The following is a 25,569-nucleotide window of genomic DNA, read 5'->3' as shown; positions in this document are numbered from 1 at the left end:
GGGGAGCAGGAGCGGACCGAGCCGGGCTGACGAAACGCACCACTGACTTGGTGCGGGGAGCAGGAGCGGGCCGGACCGGGCTGACGAAGCGCACCACTGACTTGGTGCGGGGAGCTTAGATGGGCCGGACTGGGCTGGCGACGCGCACCACAGACTTGGTGCGGAGAGCAGGAACGGGCCGGACAGGGCTGACGAAACGCACCACAGACTTGGTGCGGGGAGCAGGAATGGGCCGGACTGGGCTGGCGACGCGCACCACAGACTTGGTGCGGAGAGCAGGAACGGGCCGGACAGGGCTGACGAAACGCACCACAGACTTGGTGCGGGGAGCAGGAATGGGCCGGACTGGGCTGGCGACGCGCACCACAGACTTGGTGCGGAGAGCAGGACCGGGCCGGACAGGGCTGACGAAACGCAACACTGACTTGGTGCGGGGAGCAGGAATGGACCGGACCGTACTGGGGACACACACCACTGGCCCTACACCGGGATCTGGAATGGGCCGGACCGGACTGGCAACACACGCCAGTACCTCTCGCCGTGCCTCTACATCCTCCATCCCCTCTTCGACCAGTGGCCCCCGTAACCTGGCGGCCTCCTCTGGCAACCCGCTGGACCGCTCTATCGCGGCCTCCTGCTGGTCCGACGTCGTGAGCCCCCCCCTAAAAAATTTCTGGGAGTCTCTCTTCCCCGTGGGCCAGGCCTCGATAATTCTCGCCCAACTCTCGCTCTTCTGCTTCCAATCTCCGCCATTCAGCTCCTCATTCGGCTTGACCCAGTCGAAGCTCTGCCTCCACTGTTGCCAAGTCCACCCACTCTGCTCCTCACTAGGCTGCTTGGTCCAGTTCTGGTGGTTTCTTCTGTCACGATCGTCAGGGAGAGACCAATGCGCAGCGTTGAAGGTGAACATATTTCTATTTATTAGGGTATGATCACACGATCAAAATAACAGACGAAAACGTGATGTCTACGGTTTAACACAAACCAAATAAGAACAAGAAACCACAAACACAAAGTGAAAGACAGACAGTTAAATATGGCTCCCAATCAGAGACAACCAGCTGACACTCGTTGCCTCTGATTGGGAGTCACTCAGGCCAACATAGAAATACAAACATAGAATTACACACCCTGGCTCAACATAACAGTGTCCCCCGAGCCAGGGCGTGACACTCAGACTGTATAGAAACAGATTGTATAGAAACTCAGACTGTATAGAAACTCAGACTGTATAGAAACTCAGACTGTATAGAAACAGATTGTATAGAAACTCAGACTGTATAGAAACAGATTGTATAGAAACTCAGACTGTATAGAAACTCAGACTGTATAGAAACAGATTTTATAGAAACTCAGACTGTATAGAAACAGACTGTATAGAAACTCAGACTGTATAGAAACAGATTTTATAGAAACTCAGACTGTATAGAAACAGACTGTATAGAAACTCAGACTGTATAGAAACAGATTGTATAGAAACTCAGACTGTATAGAAACTCAGACTGTATAGAAACTCAGACTGTATAGAAACAGATTTTATAGAAACTCAGACTGTATAGAAACAGACTGTATAGAAACTCAGACTGTATAGAAACAGATTGTATAGAAACTCAAACTGTATAGAAACTCAGACTGTATAGAAACAGATTGTATAGAAACTCAAACTGTATAGAAACTCAGATTGTATAGAAACTCAGACATCATTCTAGTCACCAAACAGAAGATGAAGGGGGCCTCTTGTTACGTAAAGGCATTTTATTACTGATCATAATAAATCATAGTCTAGGAATTACATTAATTCAATATTCATAATATTAAATAATGCATCTTGGCAATTATTACAGGGAAACATCCATAGACACATACAAAATAGAGAGCAAAAAATGTTAAAATAAAATGTAAATCATGCAAGGAAAAATGCATAGAAAAAACCCCTCAGTGAATATGTCATAGTAATATATATTGTTTGAACATTCAACTGTCCTCTTATTCAAGTGGGGGTGGGTTTATTAGCTCTAGTGTTGCTGTGCTCAGAGGCTTGGTCCTGAACCTTTGACTTCATGATAGACGGCACCTCTTCAAGCGTCAATACTTCAGGAGGTATGCACCAACAACATATGCATTTCTAAGGGACATAGACGAAAAGACAATGAGTTAGAGAAGTCCAAAGGACAACACCTCATTTTCAAATACAATCACCCAAAAGTCAACCACCAGTCAACTACCAGCCAACCAACATTCAACCAACAGTCAACTAACAGTCAACCACCAAACGTAATATGTTGTGGACAGACATAACATAGCTAGCCAGAGATTTTGGTTCTGGGCTGCCAAGATTACTATCAATATGCTCAGATTTCCAGGTTTTACTTTGCATTCTAGCACCGTAAATGCTCTTAGATTAAAATGCAAACTAGCAGCACTGTGAATTCCCTTAGATTAAAATGCAAACTAGCAGAACTGTGAATGCCCTTAGATTAAAATGCAAACTAGCAGCACTGTGAATGCTCTTAGATTAAAATGCAAACTAGCAGCACTGTGAATGCCCTTAGATTAAAATGCAAACTAGCAGAACTCTGAATGCCCTTAGATTAAAATGCAAACTAGCAGCATTGTGAATGCCCTTAGATTAAAATGCAATCTAGCAGCACTGTGAATGCCCTTAGATTAAAATGCAAACTAGCAGCACTGTGAATGCCCTTAGATTAAAATGCAAACTAGCAGCACTGTGAATTCCCTTAGATTAAAATGCAAACTAGCAGAACTGTGAATGCCCTTAGATTAAAATGCAAACTAGCAGCACTGTGAATGCTCTTAGATTAAAATGCAAACTAGCAGCACTGTGAATGCCCTTAGATTAAAATGCAAACTAGCAGAACTCTGAATGCCCTTAGATTAAAATGCAAACTAGCAGCATTGTGAATGCCCTTAGATTAAAATGCAATCTAGCAGCACTGTGAATGCCCTTAGATTAAAATGCAAACTAGCAGCACTGTGAATGCCCTTAGATTAAAATGCAAACTAGCAGCACTGTGAATGCCCTTAGATTAAAATGCAAACTAGCAGCACTGTGAATGCCCTTAGATTAAAATGCAAACTAGCAGCACTGTGAATGCCCTTAGATTAAAATGCAAACTAGCAGCACTGTGAATGCCCTTATATTAAAATGCAAACTAGCAGCACTGTGAATGCCCTTAGATTAAAATGCAAACTAGCAGCACTGTGAATGCCCTTAGATTAAACCTTTGCTATGATAATAATATGCCATTTAGCAGACACTTTTATCCAAAGCGACTTACAGTCATGTGTGCATACATTTTTACGTATGGGTGGTCCCGGGGATCGAACCCACTACCCTGGCGTTACAAGCGCCGTGCTCTACCAGCTGAGCTACAGAGGACCCCAGTGTTGCTGACTCAGCAATGGCCTGTCTGGTGTCTAGTTCAGCTCGGGTCACTGTTTTCCAGGACTGCATTTGTTAACCATCACCTCCTCAAGTCATTGCCCTCACAAGTTTAGCTGTCTAAAGTCAATGAGTCAGAAATGACATACAGTTCATACAGCATGCATCACATTGTCAGACTTCATCCATTACCTCCCTCTTCCTCGGTCTCGTGTGTAAGAACTAACATAACAAACAATGAGGAAGATTATATTAAATCTAACCTTGAAACAGGTTTTGAATCGTTTGCTGACCATGTACAGAGCGATAGGGTTGATACAGGAGTTCAGCGATGCCATATTAATGCCAATATAGTCCAGGACAAGAAAGCCACTGAAAGGAATGATAGAGGATCAGTTCAGTAACACACACTACACTTTGAAAACAGCTGTGACAGTCTTATGTATCCTTTCTTACCTCAGTAGCTGACACCTCTTAGGATCCTTCTCATCATAAATGGTGAGTTTTAAGATTCTGCTCAGGTACAACGGTAACCAACAGAGGGCAAACGCAAGCACTAAGCAAAACACCGTCTTGGCCACTTCTCGTCTCTGGGTGAAAACAGATCAGGAGATTTATCTTAGACATTTGAATGACATCATAAAAAATAAAGATATTACTGAGCTAGAGAGACAATGTCTATACTGCACCCCGTGGGACTCCAAGTCCAGTCCTGGAAAGCTACTGGGATGTGCAGGCTTTTATTCCACCCCAGCACTAACACATCTACTTAAAATAATCAACTAATCATAGTTTTTTGGGCTGGACCATGATTAGTTAGAATCAGGTGTGTTACTGCTGGTCTGGAGCGGAAGCCTGCATATCTAATAGCTCTCCAGTCCTAGAGCTGTATTCACCTGTATGGTATAGTTCCTCAGGGTATTCTCATTCTTCCTCAACATCTTCCGGGCCATCAGAGTGTAGAAGACAGCCGTGCAAGCCAGCGGCGTGCAGAAGTAGAAGCCGAAGAGCCACCAGTCTTTTGCTGATTTATAAAACTGTTATGGTAAAAATCTAGTGTTTAGTATTGTGGTTTCCGGTTTTATCTACCTACTGCAATGCGAGGATGAGCACACCTCCCTTGCCGCATTATATAATCAATCTGTCATTTTCATTTATTATCAAAAGAAAACCAAATGAAACACATTATTGACCTTTTAGTTTTCTATATTACTGCATGTTGTCAGGACTGGCATTACCTGCATGAAGTGATTGGTCTGTGTGGGGTGAAGAAGACATATTGTCAGATGCCGTCCTCGATACTCCATTGTTATCAGATCAAAGCCGACAACTTCAGGCACAGCCAGGAATGTTGCTATCACCCATATCAAAGTTATTTCTACCGCTGTCGACGTTGAAACCCCAATGCCTTTGATTCGATTCCAGGATGCAACAGCTCGATACCTAGAAAATAAACAGGGAAATTATGTGGCTAGGGAGCATTTTGTTAATAATAGTAACAAAAATCCTATTATAATGAAAGAGAATTTCAGGGCCTACTTCAAGGAAATGTAGTTGTTGAATTGTAGATATCAGCCAACTCTAACCGTATTACTTTTCTTATAACAACTGTATTCATTCTCTGGTCTTGGCTTGTAAAATCGAAGTAATACAGTCATTTCCAATTATCTTCTAACAGAAATGTGACCTGAATGTGCAATCCTCTCACCTGTTAATGCTCAAGGCACATAAACTCAGCACTGTGATTCCAACAGATGTTTTCTGGATGAAAGGGACTAGTTTACAGAGCGCCAAACCAAACGGCCAGTCCTCAGCCATGAGCTGCAAAAACAACATGTCAACATTATATTACAAAACAATTTGTACTAAAAAAAAAACCACTTCAATAATACAATCAGATTTGAACCATTATGATAATCAAATCAAAATATATATTTTCTGTCAGGATAGACAGTAACTGCACACCACATTGTTAGTAATTCACCCTGTAAGAGTTGATTGGAATGTCTATCACGATATGCAGCAGGTCTCCCAAAGCAAGGCTGGCAATGAGAATGTTAGGCCCACTTCTCATACATTTGTTTTCATATATGATTCTCAAGAGTGCTGAATTTCCAACTATTCCAACGATGAATACAAGAGCAGACACCACAGTATTGATGTATTTGAAAGTGTCTCTGATTCCAGTTGACACTAAGCACATAGGATGGGGTCGGGGGTTTCGTCCTGCCGTTTTGAACAAGGGAAAAGAGCCATTGGGCTTGTGGTCCTCTGCAAGCTCCACAACACCTGCAGAGGCAGTTGCAAAGAGTTCAATAATAGGAGCTGGTTGTGAATTCTGATCATTGGTCGCTGCACTGATTAAAACGATTCCGTTGGTGAGTAGCAGAGAGAGAACAAGAGCTACAATTCCCATTGTAGATGATTTCCTCAAAAGGCCCTGCAATTTATCGGCAGGTAGTAGTCTGCAAATAGAATGGAAATCATTACTGGACACATTACAGCCTGGAGTGATACCAAAAAATGAATCAAGTTGGCATAAAGTCTATTGATTACAACAAGAAGCATGGATGATTGTCTGTGAAATTATAGATATAACGTTGAAATATGTCAGTTTACCTACTGTACACGCCAATCGATCCAGCATCAAACTATTCTCCACAATGCAGTGCCAATTGTAGCTTACACATGCAGTCTGTGGCCTAACTCGTACAGCTAAGGCAGATGAAGGTTTTATAGACCTGAGATTTTTATTGGCAAGGCTAGTCATCAATCTGTCACCGCATTACTCCTCTTGGTGCATCATACTGGATGAGAGGGCTTCACTGAAGTCTTGTCCTCAGCAGATCACTGATCACAGGTTAGAATTTGAATACCAGACATAATATGGACATTAACCTTCTTACGATGGGATAAAAGTCAGCCCTTTTGGTCAGGGAGTTGCCAACTATGGTTTGCCAGTGCTGCGATAAGATATTGTGTAAAAAATAATTAAATTTGTAGAATTTATCTGCACTCTTTGTTAGCTAGCTAGCCAGCCTGTTTTAGAGGAATGATCCCATTAATTGAAGTCAATGAAGTCAATCCACAGCCACACACTGGCTATAATCAGTTGATGACAGGACTTAGGCAAGTTGTTAAATGTGCTGATATTGTATCATATAATAGCACTCACTGCTTTCCAAGAAAATAAAAATGGAGACATTTATGGTCTGTTTACATATATTTTAGGATCTATTTATACAGAAAATTGGCATAAAACCCATATAAACTGTATTTATACTTATATGACAATGTTTTGGGTTGACAATAATTCTATTACACAATTTCTGATATATCACAGCCTTACTGTTATTGTCCTGCATAAGTAACATCGGGATTATGCCTGTACTGATGTTTTCACCCCATTCTGGAACTTTTAGGGTTTATGACATAGCCCTTCTAGTAATTTAACAGGATCTCTAGGCTTAGACCTAAAGGGCATCACTGACTTCTAAATGCCACATGATGTAATAATAAAATGCACACTAAGCTGTTGCCATGTATTTTATCAAAAATTAATGATGTCATTAGTATTTGTGATTGAACAGGGTCTATTTATTTTCACGTGGGTGCCACTTACTCCATAAAACCCTGTCAATATGAGTAGGGGGCAGACGACAGATTAAATCATTCAAGATTCTGGACGACAAGACTGACCTTTTACGCCCCTCGGTTCTTAGTCGAAAACGTGCAAAACCCAGGGGGCCAGTTGACCTGTGACAATCAGAAAGACCCCCGTTGCGACTCTTGTGACGGACAGGTATCCAAGTTTATCTGACAACGTTGAAATTTTGCCCACCTATATGGCGTCGGATGACATTTGGAAAGTCTGTGAATTGGACACGAAACTTCGACCTCTTGGAAAGAGTGAGTAGGCTAACTCACTAATGAGATATCATGTTCACTGCGTTGTCGTTGTGCTGTAATTGTTCTGTAACTGTATACATTTAGAAGCAGATAGATAGCCTACTTAACGTTACCTTCACTGTGCAATGCTAGGGGGCAACATAACAAAGACCCATGCCAGCACTCCTTTGAGCACAGATGAAAAGGTTATAAAGTAAGACATTTTGTATTATTTCAGGTTCAATGAGAGATTATTAGAGAAATGAGTATAATGTACTAAAATGTATCCAATAGGCTGGTAGCCTATTGTTAGAGGACAGCGGAACTGGATACAAGTGCTTTTTTATTGTTACAATTAAAACAACCGCGCGTCAGCCATTCGCCTTCATTAAGTTCATTTACTGATAAAAAAAAATGAAGGAGGATTTTATATATTATTTTAAAGTGGACCAGGTACCACAATCACAATCGGCATGCAAAAAACATGATGTTGTGGTGGAAATTCAACACCAGGGACACCTGAAGTCAATATTAAATGAATCACTCTTTATTATCAAGGCTGGAGAGGTTCACAAACTCAATACAAGCTTGATGAGAACTCTGAAAAGGGCGTTCCCTTTCAGTCCTTATATATTGCTACACAAACAAGTCATATAAGCATGATATACATTATTCATTATTAACGTTGGTTCCTGCATGTGACTGACTGATACCTCACGAGGCTTCTTCTCTCAAAGCTGAGACCTTGAAACTGAGATACTCCTTTTGGATCCCAGAGCAATGTTGTGGGCGTACTGCCAAATTGCTTATTTACATTTACATTTTAGTCATTTAGCAGACGCTCTTATCCAGAGCGACTTACAGTTAGTGAGTGCATACATTTTCAAACTGGCCCCCCGTGGGAATCGAACCCACAACCCTGACGTTGCAAGGGCACTACCAACTGAACTACAGGGGCTTATCAGTGATATTATGGTTAACTCCTGTTTGTAGTCAATCTGTCACTCGCATGAACCCAACCAAGACATGTAATTACAAAGCATCATTATTCTAAACATACGATCTGATACACACATAGAACATTTCCATCACAATGTGATTGGCAAATGAGTTGGACACACAATTTATTGGTGAGATTTTTCAACTCATTTACCAATCACGTCATGTTTTTTTTTTGTATTCCCATTGTGATTGGTCCCTGTACCCATAGGAAGGGCCAAATCCTGGCCCTGATGCGTTTGTTTTACTTTTAGCAGTGAAGCACTTTTTATAAACTTCCACTGCCCTCAGAGAGTTCCTCAGTTTCCTCTTCACTTCAGTTTGCTCCTCAATTCATGCACCTTTGGAGAGCGAGGTAGTAGCGTTGTATTCACAGAATTGTCATACGATTAATAACAGCTATTGCATTTCATAACAAAATTGGCATGCACTTGAAACTATTTTGCCACACAGTCTTAACATGCTTGAAGAACAGGCACTCTTTATCCTGCACTATCCAGCACACCGCCAAGGAGCGATTCTACCACAGCAGAGTTCATAGAGGTCCATGCGCTGGACGGCAGAGCCATCACCATAGTGAGCACCAGGACCCAGACAGACTGGGAGTGGGCGGAGCAGACACTCACAGACAGCTGTCAAGGTAGTCAGAATGTCAGACGGTTTGGGTTGGAATGCGTCACACTTTTCTGCTGCTCCCCCCCCCCCCCTCTGACTACTCAAACATCTGTCAGCACCTTCCTACAATTACCTCCTCTCTCGTAGTTCAAAGTGAAGTGGAGCGGTTTGAGCCAAAAGCCTCATCCCAGACAGCCCTCCAGTGTGAAGTTATTGGGCCTGATTCAGAGGTAAGGTAGGCTAACATGTATATAGCCTACGGTATGTGATTAGTTAATAGAAAATAGTTCAATCACAGCAGGGCTATTCAATCAACCAATTTACTACCAAACAAAACAAAACAGAAAATATTGATTGATCTTTTGTGTCGTCTGGAAGAACGAAGAGCCAGACGAGGAGAAGGAGGATGAGTCGCATGGTATACCTAATGTGGGGCCACCTTCCCTGTTGGCCTACAAACCCGAGTCGAAACAACCGCCGGTTCATTTTGAAAAGGTAAGCAACCTCCAGCACTTTGGATTAGAAATGATACAATGACTATGAAGTTAAAGTGCAGACTGTCAGCTTTAATTTGAGGGTATTTCCATCCATATCGGATGAACCGTTGTGTGTGTTAAAGTAATAAAACGTTACGTGTTCTGTCCCATAGTTGTAGCACGCAATGACTAAAAAAAGGGCTGTGTAGGCTTACCCTGGCTTGACGTTTTGATAACCGTGTACTGTAAAATGATACATTATTTACCATTCATTTCTATTGGGCACAAAATAATCTGAAACACAATCAAAACAAATAGCAAGTGCATCCAACAAATGTGTAAAGTCACAAGCTCGATGTAGTCATTGTGTGCTATGAATATGGGACCAAATACTTAACTTTTTACTACTTTAATACACATATAAGTGAATATTTCCCAATACTTTTGATCCCCTAAAATGGGGGGAGTACAAACAAAAAGTTCTGTAATTTCTGAACGGTTCCCCGATATGGATGAAAATACCCTCAAAATAAAGCTGACAGTCACCTCATAGTCATTGTATCATTTTGTATCCAAAGTGCTGGAGTACAGAGCCAAAACCACAAAACCACACTTACTAGAGCTTACTCTATTCCCACAGTGCTTGTTGTTTTCATGATGACATATTTAATGTTAAATACATAATATAGTACTGCACATACATCATATAGTACTGTACGTACATACATCCATATTATAGTACTGTACATCCATACTATAGTACTGTACATCCATACTATAGTACTGTACATCCATATTATAGTACTGTACATCCATACGATAGTACTGTACATCCATATTATAGTACTGTACATCCATACGATAGTACTGTACATCCATACGATAGTACTGTACATCCATACGATAGTACTGTACATCCATACTATAGTACTCACCATACATGGTATAGTATTGTACATCCATACTATAGTACTGTACATCCATACTATAGTACTGTACATCCATACGATAGTACTGTACATCCATACGATAGTACTGTACATCCATACTATAGTACTCTACATCCATACGATAGTACTGTACATCCATACTATAGTACTGTACATCCATACTATAGTACTGTACATCCATATTATAGTACTGTACATCCATACGATAGTACTGTACATCCATACTATAGTACTCTACATCCATACGATAGTACTGTACATCCATACTATAGTACTGTACATCCATACTATAGTACTGTACATCCATATTATAGTACTGTACATCCATACGATAGTACTGTACATCCATACGATAGTACTGTACATCCATACTATAGTACTCACCATACATGGTATAGTATTGTACATACATAATATAGTACAGTAGATACATACACACAAAATATAGTACTGTACATATATAATATAGTACTGTACATACAGTATCTCACAAAAGTGAGTGCACCCCTCACATTTTTGTAAATGTTTGAGTATATCTTTTCATGTGACAACACTGAAGAAATTACACTTTGCTACAATTTAAAGTAGTGAGTGTACAGCTTGTATAACAGTGTAAATTTGCTGTCCCCTCAAAATAACACAACCATTTATGTCTAAACCGCTGGCAACAAAAGTGAATACACCCCTAAGTGAAAATGTCCAAATTGGGCCCAAAGTGTCAATATTTTGTGTGGCCACCATCATTTTCCAGCACTGCCTTAACCCTCTTGGGCATGGAGTTCACCAGAGCTTCACAGGTTGCCACTGGAGTCCTCTTCCACTCCTCCATGACGACATAACGGAGCTTGTGGATGTTAGAGACCTTGCACTCCTTCACCTTCCGTTTGAGGATGCCCCACAGATGCTCAATAGGGTTTAGGTCTGGAGACATGCTTGGCCAGTCCATCACCTTTACCCTCAGCTTCTTTAGCAAGGCAGTGGTCGTCTTGGAGGTGTGTTTGGGGTCGTAATCATGTTGGAATACTGTCCTGCCGCCCAGTCTCCGAAGGGAGGGGATCATGCTCTGCTTCAGTATGTCACAGTACATGTTGGCATTCATGGTTCCCTCAATGAACTGTAGCTCCCCAGTGCCGGCAGCACTCATGCAGCCCCAGACCATGACACTCCCACCACCATGCTTGACTGTAGGCAAGACACACTTGTCTTTGTACTCCTCACCTGGTTGCCGCCACACACGCTTGACACCATCTGAACCAAATAAGTTTATCTTGGTCTCATCAGACCACAGGACATGGTTCCAGTAATCCATGTCCTTAGTCTGCTTGTCTTCAGCAAACTGTTTGCGGGCTTTCTTGTGCATCATCTTTAGAAGAGGCTTCCTTCTGGGACGACAGCCATGCAGACCAATTTGATGCAGTGTGCGGCGTATGGTCTGAGCACTGACAGGCTGACCCCCCACCCCTTCAACCTCTGCAGCAATGCTGGCAGCACTCATACGTCTATTTCCCAAAGACAACCTCTGGATATGACACTGAGCACGTGCACTCAACTTCTTTGGTCGACCATGGCGAGGCCTGTTCTGAGTGGAACCTGTCCTGTTAAACCGCTGTATGGTCTTGGCCACCGTGCTGCAGTTCAGTTTCAGGATCTTGGCAATCTTCTTATAGCCCAGGCCATCTTTATGTAGAGCAACCATTCTTTTTTTCAGATCCTCAGAGAGTTCTTTGCCATGAGGTGCCATGTTGAACTTCCAGTGACCAGTATTAGGGAGTGTGAGAGCGATGACACCAAATTTAACACACCTGCTCACCATTCACACCTGAGACCTTGTAACACTAACAAGTCACATGACACCGGGGAGGGAAAATGGCTAATTGGGGCCCAATTTGGACATTTTCACTTAGGGGTGTACTCACTTTTTGTTGCCAGCGGTTTAGACATTAATGGATGTGTGTTGTGTTATTTTGAGGGGACAGCAAATTTACACTGTTATACAAGCTGTACACTCACTACTTTACATTGTAGCAAAGTGTCATTTCTTCAGTGTTGTCACATGAAAAGATATACTCAAATATTTACAAAAATGTGAGAGGGGTGTACTCACTTTTGTGAGATACTGTACATACATAACATAGTACTGTCCATACATAATATAGTCCTGTACATACATTTTGCATTAGAGGAGTGAGTGATGATGATGGTGAAGCTTGACTACTCTAGATCCCAGTGGTGTCCAGCTCTGGATCCTCTCAGTCCAAACGGGACACAGAGTTTGTTCTATGTGACTACTGCCAGCAACCCTGTAACCCTTTCATACGCCGGGAACAATTGGAAAATAATCGTGACCTGGAATTGGTGAGTCCTGCTGACAGTGAAGTTGTTCTTCAGACTATCAATTCAAAGCAAATCAATACAAGTAACAATGGGCCAGTCTATAAATACCTGTTTCAGAGAGAGACTGGAATGATTGCATTCTTATGTTCCTTTATTGCTCCTGGTGTGGATCGCATGCTGCTGAGATTGTAGATATGGGTTAGAATTAAGAATCTCCTACACCCATAGAACCGTTTTTTTCTTCTTTTTTTTTCTACTCAGCTCTTTTGCTGTGAACGGGCTCAGAAAATGCGAGAGTTTCTCCTGGAAGAGGAGCGGGCCTTAGCTGCTGTGGAGGTGAACAGGAAGATTGATGTGGGCCCTCACCCACCCTTCATGAACAAGCACGAGAAGAGAGCTGCAAAGGAGCGGGCAGAGCAGAGGTGAAAGCATCTAGATGATGTTATACCCTGTCCATTTTGGTGTCAGCTATTTGAAACCCCCTGCAGTCGGCTCCTGTAAAAGGCGCTGCAGGGTCAATCCGTCGTCTGCAATGGCCGTGCCGCATTTATGGTAATACGGCCTCTGCAGAAGTCAGGGCATTCATACAGTACTTATTGAGCTTCGCGGAGCAGCGCATAGCTGTTGTGAAGGAAGTTGTCAAGGAAGTGAGTTTGTGTTTATACACGACCTCCCGCCCCCACCTACCGTCAACCAATCATGTCAATGTGGAGCTATACAGAGCCCTCTGCATTGTTACAACATTTGGGAGGCTCCGGAGGCTCCACAATTGCGTCACACCCTCCATACTGAGTCTCCGACCACATTTTCAGATCAAGCATAAATGGTCTCTAATCGAATGATGGTGCGCCTCACACCTCTCAACATACATGTGTAATAGAGCCCCACAGTATGAGTCATAATACCCATAAAACTCACGCCAGGGTAAGCCGACACGAAACACAGCCCTTATTTTAAGTGTTTCTAAAATCCCCTCTGGGAGAAATGAACGGGGGAAAACGATTGGAACCATTTCCCTGTTTGACCGCTAGGTTTTATGGGTATTATGACACCTCCACTGTGGGGCTCTATGTGCCCTTTTTAGACTTAAAAGCTAAACGTGGCCAAAGGGACACATTTCTGTCAGAGTGTGAGTTTTGGAAAGAAGAGGAGAGTTTTCCACTTAATCTCCCAAAGTAGTGTGAATCACTTCACGCTGTTCCGATGGTGCACTCTGAGGAAGGCCAAACTCTATTTTAACCCATTTTAACTTAAGGTTGCGGGAATGGGAACTTCAGAAGGTCCTGAATACAGGCAATCAGAACCGATTTTTTTCAGGTAAGTCCATTTTCACGCTTTCACAAAAAATCCTTGATACATTAAATAGTTAAAATGCTTATTATCTAACTAACATGAGATGCTGAGTATAGTGACTTTGCATTCTCAGACAAAAATGTAAATACAGGGTTATTTTTCTTGTGTTTTTAAGGTCAGATCAAAACCATATCCTACAGACTGTCCAATGAGGTTTGGACTATCCAAGAGGAGTCACGCTTCCCTCAGATGGACGTCATGGACTCCTCAGACATCTTCACCCTCCAGGGGGAGATGGACAGGCAGCACAGAGAGAGGGTAGGTTTCTGCATTAACACCATCCCTGTACTGTCACTGACACCAACTTATCTCATCTGAGTGCTCACTACACCTATTCCCTTAATGTTCAGGTCCACGCTATCCCTTACTGTTCAGGTCCACGCTATCCCTTACTGTTCAGGTCCACGCTATCCCTTACTGTTCAGGTCCACGCTATCCCTTACTGTTCAGGTCCACGCTATCCTTTACTGTTCAGGCCCACGCTATCCCTTACTGTTCAGGTCCACGCCATCCCTTACTGTTCAGGTCCACGTGACCCCTTACTGTTCAGGTGAATGCTATCCCTTACTGTTCAGATCCATGCTATCCCTTACTGTTCAGGTCCATGCTATCCCTTACTGTTCAGGTCCATGCTATCCCTTACTGTTCAGGTCCATGCTATCCCTTACTGTTCAGGTCCATGCTATCCCTTACTGTTCAGGTCCATGCTATCCCTTACTGTTCAGGTCCATGCTATCCCTTACTGTTCAGGTCCATGCTATCCCTTACTGTTCAGATCCACGCTATCCCTTACTGTTCAGGTCCATGCTATCCCTTACTGTTCAGGTCCACGCTATCCCTTACTGTTCAGGTCCACGCTATCCCTTACTGTTCAGGTCCATGCTATCCTTTACTGTTCAGGTCCATGCTATCCCTTACTGTTCAGGTCCACGTGACCCCTTACTGTTCAGGTGAATGCTATCCCTTACTGTTCAGGTCCATGGACTACCATAAATGAGTGATGTATTTGTTTGTTTTTTAGAGAACACATTTGCTTCTGAGGTTTTATCCAAATGGCAAACCCTTCATCACGTTATATCCGGATGGAACAGGTAATGTGTTGTATCTTTTTATTAAAGGGACTCAGGCACCAGGCTTGTCTACAATTGTACAATAGTTTTGCAATAAGTTCCTTAGTGGAAACAAAGCTATCCATCTGGGAATGTTGCTATCATAATCTCCTCTGTGGAGGCTGCTGACTTCATCTATATAATCATGGAGGACAAGGACTTTGAGCCAAACCTTGAGGCCATGTTTACAACCAGAGGCCAGTCTACATGCTACCACCCCAATGGACTTATATGGTGTGTACCCCCCAATGCTTGCCCTGAAAATCACGTACACAGATCAACTGTGGCAATGTTCTGCGATTACTGCATGTCTATACTGTAACTGTGGCCTACCTGTGTGTGGAACGTGGACCTAAGCTTTGGGGTGTGTGTGTGTGTGTGTGTTTGAAGGGTGAACCTGACCCAGTTGGGAGGATCCTGCTGCAGTGAGACCGGGGCTCTGAGACGACGCTGGAACTGGCTAGACCTTGAGCACCACATCCAAGCCCCTCCCTTCCAGCCCATCTGTCTGGTCATAGGTAGCCACATCAGCCTCCGTATCCAGTCCCAGGAACGCATCTACCTCACCTTCTCATCTCGCCAAAGCAGAGCGCGCTTCAACGTGGGCTCCAAACTCAAGGTGAGTCATCACAGGACTGTCTCAAGTGAGTACATATTGGGTGAACATCTCCATCGTTTACCATTGATGGATTTTCAAGGATAGGTACAGTAACACACGGAAACATTCATAGCTGCTAATCTCATGGACGCGCTCCATCCCCATGTGGTCTGACTGTTTTCTGTTGTGTTTATCCTCTCCTTAGCGAACCCACACAGAAGACCTAGTGTTGCCGGGGCCAAACATCCTGCAGCAACATCTCCAAATGAAAAGCCTGGAGATTTACTCTCTGCTGGACAGGATGCGGACATGCATGGCCTACCAGCATTCGGCCAATCCCCACAACATTAAGCCCCATTACAGCCTCATTGCCCAGATGCAGAGACTCAAGAGGCAGATGGAAAAACAGAGCTCGCCCAAAAATACCAAAGCTCTCATGGCTTCTAAGGACTTTTAACAACTGACAACTCAAAGCCTGTGTTGTTGTAGTATAAATCTCGTTGCTATGAAACCAAGGCATTTAGTATTTTTTCTAATTAGAAAGAAATACAGTTGCCATCAGTAGCTGTGCAAACATTTTAGAAAAAAGACGGGTCATGTTTCTTGTCAGATACATTTCGAATAGATTTAATGTTTGGCCCATTGTGTAAATGAAGAAATTAGTCAGCGGTCTAATCACAAGTAGGCCTAGAAGATTCAGTTCAGGTCCCAACAACCCTTGAACTCACAGTTGAAAACGTGCATTGGTTACAGCAGCCGTTTAATGGCGCTGATCGGCTGTACAGCAGCCGGGCAACTTGGAGGAATATGTGGAGTAATGCAGTCAAATGGACTCGGAGCCCGGGAGAATCAAGGAAATCTGCAAACAGGATAATAATGTTAGGACTACTAGTTTTATACTAACTCGGTGCAGGTATATTCCGTTGAGATAGCTAATAAACTCAGAATCTTCAATACAAATAGGCCATGGTACACAGAACCTTATTACTCACCTGTGCAGTAGCCGAAAGGTAAAAGGATTGACCGTGACATTTCTGAACAGTCTCTTCAGAGGAACTGTACCTGCGATTTATGCCCACCGCATTTACATTATGTAAATGCATATCTGGTTTTTGCAGATTATTATTTTATTTTTTTTTCAGTAGAAGGAAAATAATACATTGCAATGAATTTTCTTGTCAGTGGCATAATGTTGACTTATCTGAATGCCTGGACCACACCTATAGGAATCTGTGGAGGTCCATGCATTCAATGGCAGAGTCATCTCCAGAATGAGCACCAGGACACAGACAGACTGGGATTGGGTGGACCAGAGACTGGGATTGGGTGGACCAGAGACTGGGATTGGGTGGACCAGAGACTGGGATTGGGTGGACCAGAGACTGGGATTGGGTGGACCAGAGACTGGGATTGGGTGGACCAGAGACTGGGATTGGGTGGACCAGAGACTGGGATTGGGTGGACCAGAGGAGACATGAGGAGAGCAGCCAAGGTACAGTTGAGGTCGGAGGTTTACATACACCTTAGCCAAAAACATTTAAACTCAGTTTTTCACAATTCCTGATATTTAATCCTGGTAAAAATTCTCTGTCTTAGGCCAATTTAGGATCACCACTTTATTTTAAGAATGTGAAATGTCAGAATAATAGTAGAGAGAACGATTTATTTCAGCTTTTATTTCTTTCATCACATTCCCAGTAGGTCAGAAGTTTACATACACTCAATTTGTATTTGGTAGCATTGCCTTTAAATTGTTTAACTTGGGACAAACGTTTCAGGTAGCCTTCCACAAGCTTCCCACAATAAGTTGGGTGAATTTTGGCCCATTCCTCCTGACAGAGCTGGTGTAACTGAGTCAGGTTTGTAGGCCTCCTTGCTCACACACGCTTTTTCAGTTCTGCCCACAAATGTTCTATAGGATTGAGGTCAGGGCTTTGTGATGGCCATTTTGCCACAACTTTGGAAGTATGCTTGGGGTCATTGTCCATTTGGAAGACCCTTTTGTGACCAAGCTTTAACTTCCTGACTGATGTCTTGAGATGTTGCTTCAGTATATCCACATAATTTTCCTTCCTCATGATGCCATCTATTTTGTGAAGTGCACCAGTCCCTCCTGCAGCAAAGTACCCCCACAGCATCATGCTGCCACCCCCGTGCTTCACGGTTGGGATGGTGTTCTTCGGTTTGCAAGCAACCCCCTTTTTCCTCCAAACATAACGATGGTCATTATGGCCAAACAGTTATATTTTTGTTTCATCAGACCAGAGGACATTTCTCCAAACCGTAGTCTGGCTTTTTTATGGCGGTTTTGGAGCAGTGGCTTCTTCCTTGCTGAGCGGCCTTTCAGGTTATGTCGATATAGGACTTGTTTTACTGTTGATATAGATACTTTTGTACCTGTTTCCTCCAGCATCTTCACAAGGTCATTTGCTGTTGTTCTGGGATTGATTTGCACTTTTCGCACCAAAGTACGTTAATCTCTAGGAGACAGAACGTGTCTCCTTCCTGAGCGTTATGACGGCTGCGTGGTCACATGGTGTTTATACTTGCGTACTATTGTTTGTACAGATTAATGCGTTTGGAAATTGCTCCCAAGGATGAACCAGACTTGTGGAGATCTACAATTTCTTTCTGAGGTCTTAACTGATTTCTTTTGATTTTACCATTATGTCGAGCAAAGAGGCACTGAGTTTTAAGGTAGGTTTTAGCCTATCAGAAGCTTCTAAAGCCATGACATCATTTTCTGGAATTTTCCAAGCTGTTTAAAGGCACAGTTAGTGTATGTAAACTTCTGACCCACTGGAATTGTGATACAGTGAATTATAAGTGAAATAATCTGTCTGTAAACAATTGTTGGAAAAATTACTTGTGTCATGCACAAAGTAGATGTCCTAACCGACTTGCCAAAACTATAGTTTGTTAACAAGAAATTTGTGGAGTGGTTGAAAAACAAGTTTTAATGACTCCAACCGAAGTGAATGTAAACTTCCGACTTCAACTGTAAGATAAAAGTAATTACAATGGGATAGATGAGTGATGATTCTTAAAGGTCAGACTTCAGAATTATGCTGATCCTCAAAGCGTAGCTTGTTGCTTACTTAGCCTAACTACTTCCTTTTCTCCTGACTAATTATTTACTTGCAGTCAACATTCAGTCAGAAGAAGGGACTCTAAAACCTGTAGAGGAATCAGGGATCCCCTTGGATACAACTCTTGACCCTGAGGTAGCTAGGCAAAACACAGATGTTTTAGAAATAGGCGCTCACTATGAAAAATAAAGTAAATCACTTTAAATCAAAATCAAATCAAATCCAAGAAATGTCTATTGCCTGTCTCTGAGAAGTCCCTGAGAAGTCCCTGAAGTGCTCCAAGAGTGCGATATGTGTTGAGGGGAAAATTCTACATCTTCATCTGGGGGCATTTCTATTGAAACCAATCTAACAGACATCAAGCAGCATGAAATGTTAGCGTAACTGTAGATACAGAATCCTGAATTCTGGAGTTTCTCCTTTTCACTTATTAATGATGAGCAGTGTGGGTTCTTCTGTTAAGAGTTTAATAAATTATGAACAGCCTTTGTTGTCTCTCTTTAGAATCTTCCTAAAAACGAGGACCCGGAGATGGATACGTCCCTAGATAATGAAGTGTTGGCTATACTCAGCAAGGATCTCCAAACTCCCACAGCTTGCCAAGTAAAAACTGAACGGTTACCAACACATTTTGAGATGGTCTTGTTTTTTATTTTCACTGTTGTTGCTTTATATAACTTTCTTAACACAGTTTTTTCTAAGCACATTATGGCTTACCCGATTCAACTCAACACTGTCACGACACAGTAATACACCAATTGTATTACCCGTACAATATTTTCTTGTATAATTTTTTTGGGGGTAAATAGTGTATTGCTGGTACATAGGCCACTACAGGCCACTGGCTTGATGGACATGGCTAAAAAGGACAGGCTTAGAGCACTGTGCTGGATGTTGTCAACCGAGATGAATGCTTGGTCTCCTTTCAGAGCACAAGGGCATCCAGCTCGGACTCGTCAGGGGAGCTCCTGGAAAGCGAGCAGGACTCTATTACCCGTGAGTACTGCCAGCAGCACAGGAAGCCCCCTGAGGACTCTATTACCCGTGAGTACTGCCAGCAGCACAGGAATCCCCCTGAGACCAGCTAGTCGACGATACGGACCCAGAGGAGGTGAGGCCTTCACAAACCACATACTGTTCTCACACACATCCAACATAGCCAATAAGCACAAACCTTTCGTGTGAAACTGAAATTCACTCTAACCTTCCAAATAACCTCCAGTAACGTTAGTCACAATGGACATAAGATCCATGGCTTTATACTTTGAAATCTCCCATTAGAGGTAGAGCCCTTTGGTAGGTTCACCTGCCACTTAAGATTGCTGGAAAAAAAAAATTGTATTTGTGAGAGGTATTGACATGTTGAAAGCACCGAGCAGTCTGTTTGAACTACTGGCACACAGCTCGGACACCCATGCATACCCCACAAGACATGCCACCAGAGGTCTCTTCACAGCCCCCAAGTCCAGAACAGACTATGGGAGGCGCCCAGTACTACATAGAGCCATGGCTACATGGAACTCTATTCCACATCAAGTAACTCATGCAAGCAGTAAAATTAGATTGAAAAAAAACAGATAAAAATACACCTTATGGAACAGCGGGGACTGTGAAGCGACACAAACATAGGCACAGACATGCATACAAACACACGATAACATACGCACTATACACACACGACCACATGGATGTTGTGTTGTAGATATGTGGTAGTAGAGTAGGGGCCTGAGGGCACACACTTAATATGTTGTGAAATCTGTTGTGAATGTATTGTAACGTTTTAAAAAATGTATAACTGCCTTAATTTTGCTGGACCCCAATGCAGCAGCTAATGGGGATCTATAATAAATACAAAATACTTAGATGCAATTTTAGATGTCAAAATCAATAAGATTATACATGAATAGTCTGATTTTTGTGATGACTGTGTATTTATATCTTGCCGCTTTTATTGAAATTAAAAGGCATTTCAACAAATTGGATCTTAATTTCTAACAGATGCATGTTTGGATCTCTACACTACATATCCAAAAGTATGTGGACACCTGCTTGTCGAACATCTCATTCCAAAATGGGCATTAATATGGAGTTGGTCCCCCCTTTGCTGCTATAACAGCCTCCACTCTTCTGGGAAGGCTTTCCACTAATGTTGGAACATTGCTGCGGGGACTTGCTTCCATTCAGCCACAAGAGCATTAGTGAGGTCGGGCACTGATGTTGGGTGATTAGGCCTGGATTGCAGTTGACGTTCCAATTCATCCCAAAGGTGTTCGAATGGGGTTGAGGTCAGGGCTGTGTGCAGGTCAGTCAAGTTCTTCCACACCGAACTCGACAAACTATTTCTGTATGGACCTCGCTTTGTGCACGGGGGCATTGTCATGCTGAAACAGGAAACTGTTGCCATAAAGTTGGAAGCACAGAATGGTCTAGAATGTCATTGTATACTGTAGTGTTAAGATGTCCCTTCACTGGAACTAAGGGGCCTAACCCAAACCATGAAAAACAGCCCCAGACCATTATTCCTCCTCCACCAAACTTTACAGTTGGCACTATGAATTCGGGCAGGTAGCGTTCTCCTGGCATCCGCCAAACCCACATTTGTCCATCGGACTGCCAGATGGCGAAGCGTGATTCATCACTCCAGAGAACGCGTTTCCACTGCTCCAGAGTCCATTGGCGGCGAGCTTTGCACCACTCCAGCCGACGCTTGGCATTGCACATGGTGATCTTAGGCTTGGAAACCCATTTCATGAAGCTCCCGACGAACAGTTATTGTGCTGACGTTGCTTCCAGAGGCACTTTGGAACTCGGTAGTGAGTGTTACAACCGAGGACAGACAGATTTTTACGCGCTACGCTCTTCAGCACTCGCCGATCCCATTCTATGAGCTTGTGTGGTCTACCACTTTGTGGCTTAACCATTGTTGCTCCTAGACGTTTCCACTTCACAATAACAGCACTTCAGTTGACCGGGACAGCTCTAGCAGGGCAGAAATTTGACGAACTGACTTGTTGGAAAGGTGGCATCCTATGACGGTGCCACTTTGAAAGTCACTGAGCTCTTCAGTAAGGCCATTCTACTGCCAATGTTTGTCTATGGAGATTGCATGGCTCTGTGCTCGACTTTATAAACCTGTCAGCAACGGTGTGGCTGAAATAGCCGAATCCACTAATTTGAAGCGGTGTCCACATACTTTTGTATATAAAGTGTAGATATAGTGTATACAGTGCATTCCGAAAGTATTCAGACCTCGACTTTTTCTAAAATGGATTTAAATTGTTTTTTTCCCTCATCAATCTACACACAATACCACATAATGACAAAGCAAAAATATGTTTTTGAAATATCACATTTACATAAGTATTCAGACCCTTTACACAGTACTTTGAAGCACCTTTGACAGCGATTACAGCCTCGAGTCTTCTTGGGTATGACGCTACAAGCTTGGCACACCTGTATTTGGGGAGTTTCTCCCATTCTTCTCTGCATATTCAATCAAGCTCTGTAAGGTTGGCTGGGGAGCGTCGATGCGCAGCTATTTTCAGGTCTCTCCAGAGATGTTCGATCGGGTTCAAGTCCGTGCTTTGGCTGGGTCACTCAAGGACATTCAGAGACTTGTCCCGAAGCCACTCCTGCGTTGTCTTGGCTGTGTGCTTAGGGTTGTTGTCCTGTTGGAAGGTGAACCTTCGCCCCAGTCTGAGGTCCTGTGCACTCTGGAGCAGGTTTTCATCAAGGATCTGTCTGTACTTTGCTCCGTTCATCTTTCCCTCGATCCTGACTAGTCTCCCAGTCCCTGCCGCTGAAAAACATCCCCACAGCATGATACTACCACCACCATGCTTCACCGTAGGGATGTTGCCAGGTTTCCTCCAGACGTGACGCTTGGCATTCAGGCCAAAGAGTTCAATCTTGGTTTCATCAGACCAGAGAATCTTGTTTCTCATGGTCTGAGAGTCTTTAGGTGCCTTTTGGCAAACTCCAAGCTGGCATGTACGTTTTACTGAGGAGTGGCTTCCGTCTGGCCACTACTATAAAGGCCTGATTGGTGGTGCTGCAGAGATGGCTGTCCTTCTGAAAGGTTCTCCCATCTCCACAGAGGAACTCTGGAGCTCTGTCAGAGTGTCTATCAGGTTTTTGGTCACCTCCCTGACCAAGGCCCTTCTACCCCGATTGTTCAGTTTGGCCAGTCGGCCAGCTCTAGTAAAAGTCTTGGTGGTTCCAAACTTCTTCCATTTAAGAATGATGGAGGCCATTGCGTTCTTGGGGACCTTCAATGCTGCAGACATTTTTTAGTACCCTCCCCCAGATCTGTGCCTCGACACAATCCTGTCTCGGAGCTCTACGGACAATTCCTTTGACCTCATGGCTTGGTTTTTGCTCTGACATGCACTGTCAACTGTGGGACCTTATATAGACAGGTGTGCGCCTTTCCAAATCATGTCCAATCAATTGAATTTACCATAGGTGGACTCCAATCAAGTTGTAGAAACATCTCAAGGATGATCAATAGAAACAGGATGCACCTGAGCTCAATTTCGAGTCTCATAGCAAAGGGTCTGAATACTTATGTAAATAAGGTATTTCTGTTTATTTTTAATAAATTAGCAAATATTTCTAAAAACCATTTTTTCTTTGTCATTATGGGGTATTGTGTGTAGATTGATGAGGGCATTTTTTTTATTGAATCCATTTTAGAATAAGGCTGTAACGTAACGGAATGTGGAAAGTTTCTGCAGGAGGAGAGGTTCTCCATGATCCAGGAGAGCATAAAGATTGATGTGGGACCTCACCTGCCCCTCAAGAAGGCTGCGAAGGAGTGGGCGGAGCAAAGGTCATACAGGACCAGTCTCTCCTATGATAGATGGGGCACTAAAAAGATCCCGATACTGTACTTTTGATATGATATCCCTCAACACTACTTTAAATCATCACTAAAAATCCTAAATGGTACTGTTCCCACGACTCTAAATTCAGGTTGAAAGAATGGGAGAATCAGCGAATACAGAGTTTTTTTGTCCTCAGAATAATCTGACACTCTCCCCCTTTATGGAGCAGAACAAGGACAGAAGTTATACTAAAGGAACTCAATGATGATTTGCAGCGCAGGTGATGCTAACAAATAAATTAGCTCACTCAATATACTAGAGTGAAGGCCAATGGCTAGGTCTATACATTACTATCCAGTCAATTCATGTTCACGGTTTGATTTTACAGAGACAGCCCCCGCTTATCAAGCTCTACGAGAACGGTCAATCATTTGTCATCATATTGCCAGATGGGACAGGTTCTGTATCCTTTTGGAGAGATTACTCAGGGAATGTATACAACATACATTAATGACATTTATACAAAATACAGTAATGACATTTATAAAAACAATACAGTAAAATACAGTAATTACATTTATACAAAATACAGTAATGACATAAAAAAAAAAAATACAATTATTACTAAGTTCCTGTATTTTAATTATAACTTTTTCAAAAGTATCGACGAATAGTGAATAAGCAGGATGTTGGGATCGTTTACCCTAATGGTGTGCAAGCCATCCAGTCTCACATCTTCTGTGATACTGGAGGACAAAGATCCCCTACCAAAAATCCAGGTCATCTTTACATCCATATCATATAATAGCATTTATGAACAAATGCAGAGTGTCTTTTTGACTTCACGAGTCCTGTGTGCATTTGGGAAGTTGCTGATCTCCAGGTGACATGTCTGATCTTGCTGTTCTCCAGGTGACATGTTTGGTGTGAGTTTGCGTTTCTGACAGTGTGGCTTGCTTGAATTGTAGCCTTCACCTTTTCAGCTTAATTGGGGCCTGTGTAGGCTTACATTTGTAAACTTGACATACAGTGAGGGAAAAAAGTATTTGATCCCCTGCTGATTTTGTACGTTTGCCCACTGACAAAGACATGATCAGTCTATAATTTTAATGGTAGGTTTATTTGAACAGTGAGAGACAGAATAACGCATGTCAAAAATGTTATAAATTGATTTCCATTTTAATGAGGGAAATAAGTATTTGACCCCTCTGGTCTTGGCCATGGTGGAGAGTTTGGAATCTGATTGATTGATTGCTTCTGTGGACAGGTGTCTTTTATACAGGTAACAAGCTGAGATTAGGAGCACTCCCTTTAAGAGTGTGCTCCTAATCTCAGCTCATTACCTGTATTTTCTTGTTGTTATTCTGTCTCTCACTGTTCAAATAAACCTACCATTAAAATTATAGACTGATCATTTCTTTGTCAGTGGGCAAACGTACAAAATCAGCAGGGGATCAAATACTTTTTTCCCTCACTGTAAAAGTATCTGTGATCTTGCTGGTTTGCATGTTGGGTGTGAGTTTGTGACCATGTGTTTTGCCTAGTTGGCAGGCTGAACCTGACCCGGCTGGGAGGCTCCTGCTGCAGTGACAATGGGAATCGGCTGGACCACACCTCCCTCCCTGACTGGAATTGATCCCAACCAATACCAAATGTGATTGGCATACAGTACCCTAATCATACAGTACCCTAATCATACAGTACCCTAATTATACAGTACCCTAGTCGTACAGTACTCTAGTCATGTTAGAAGTAGGGCTGTGGTGGTCATGAAATTTTGTCAGCCGGTGATTGTCAAGCAAATAACTGCCGGTCTCACAGTAATTTACCGTTAATTAACATAAACACATTTAGCATCTCTTGGCTTTCACGCATAGCCTACAAGCCACTGATGCAGACCTTTGGAACATCTACATAAAAAAAGTATAA

At 42.8% G+C, this 25,569-nt stretch overlaps 1 protein-coding gene across 1 annotated transcript; it reads right to left on the bottom strand.

The window, feature by feature from the left end:
* Positions 1-1,990: 1,990 nt before the first annotated feature.
* LOC311143860 (endothelin receptor type B-like) lies at positions 1,991-10,323 on the bottom strand (the record flags this gene model as incomplete). The annotated part of the gene is made up of 8 exons (XM_084179735.1): positions 1,991-2,125; positions 3,667-3,775; positions 3,860-3,993; positions 4,300-4,440; positions 4,642-4,846; positions 5,112-5,224; positions 5,388-5,692; positions 10,317-10,323. 8 exons carry the CDS (start codon positions 10,321-10,323, stop codon positions 1,991-1,993), a joined length of 1,149 nt encoding a protein of 382 aa, XP_084035861.1.
* Between the last annotated feature and the right edge of the window lie 15,246 nt (positions 10,324-25,569).

This window comes from Coregonus lavaretus, assembly GCF_964263955.1.
Source record: "Coregonus lavaretus genome assembly, chromosome: 16".
In the NCBI taxonomy this organism is placed as follows: domain Eukaryota; kingdom Metazoa; phylum Chordata; class Actinopteri; order Salmoniformes; family Salmonidae; genus Coregonus; species Coregonus lavaretus.
The sequence above is the reverse complement of the archived record's forward strand: the minus strand, read 5'-3'. Positions and strand labels throughout refer to the sequence as shown.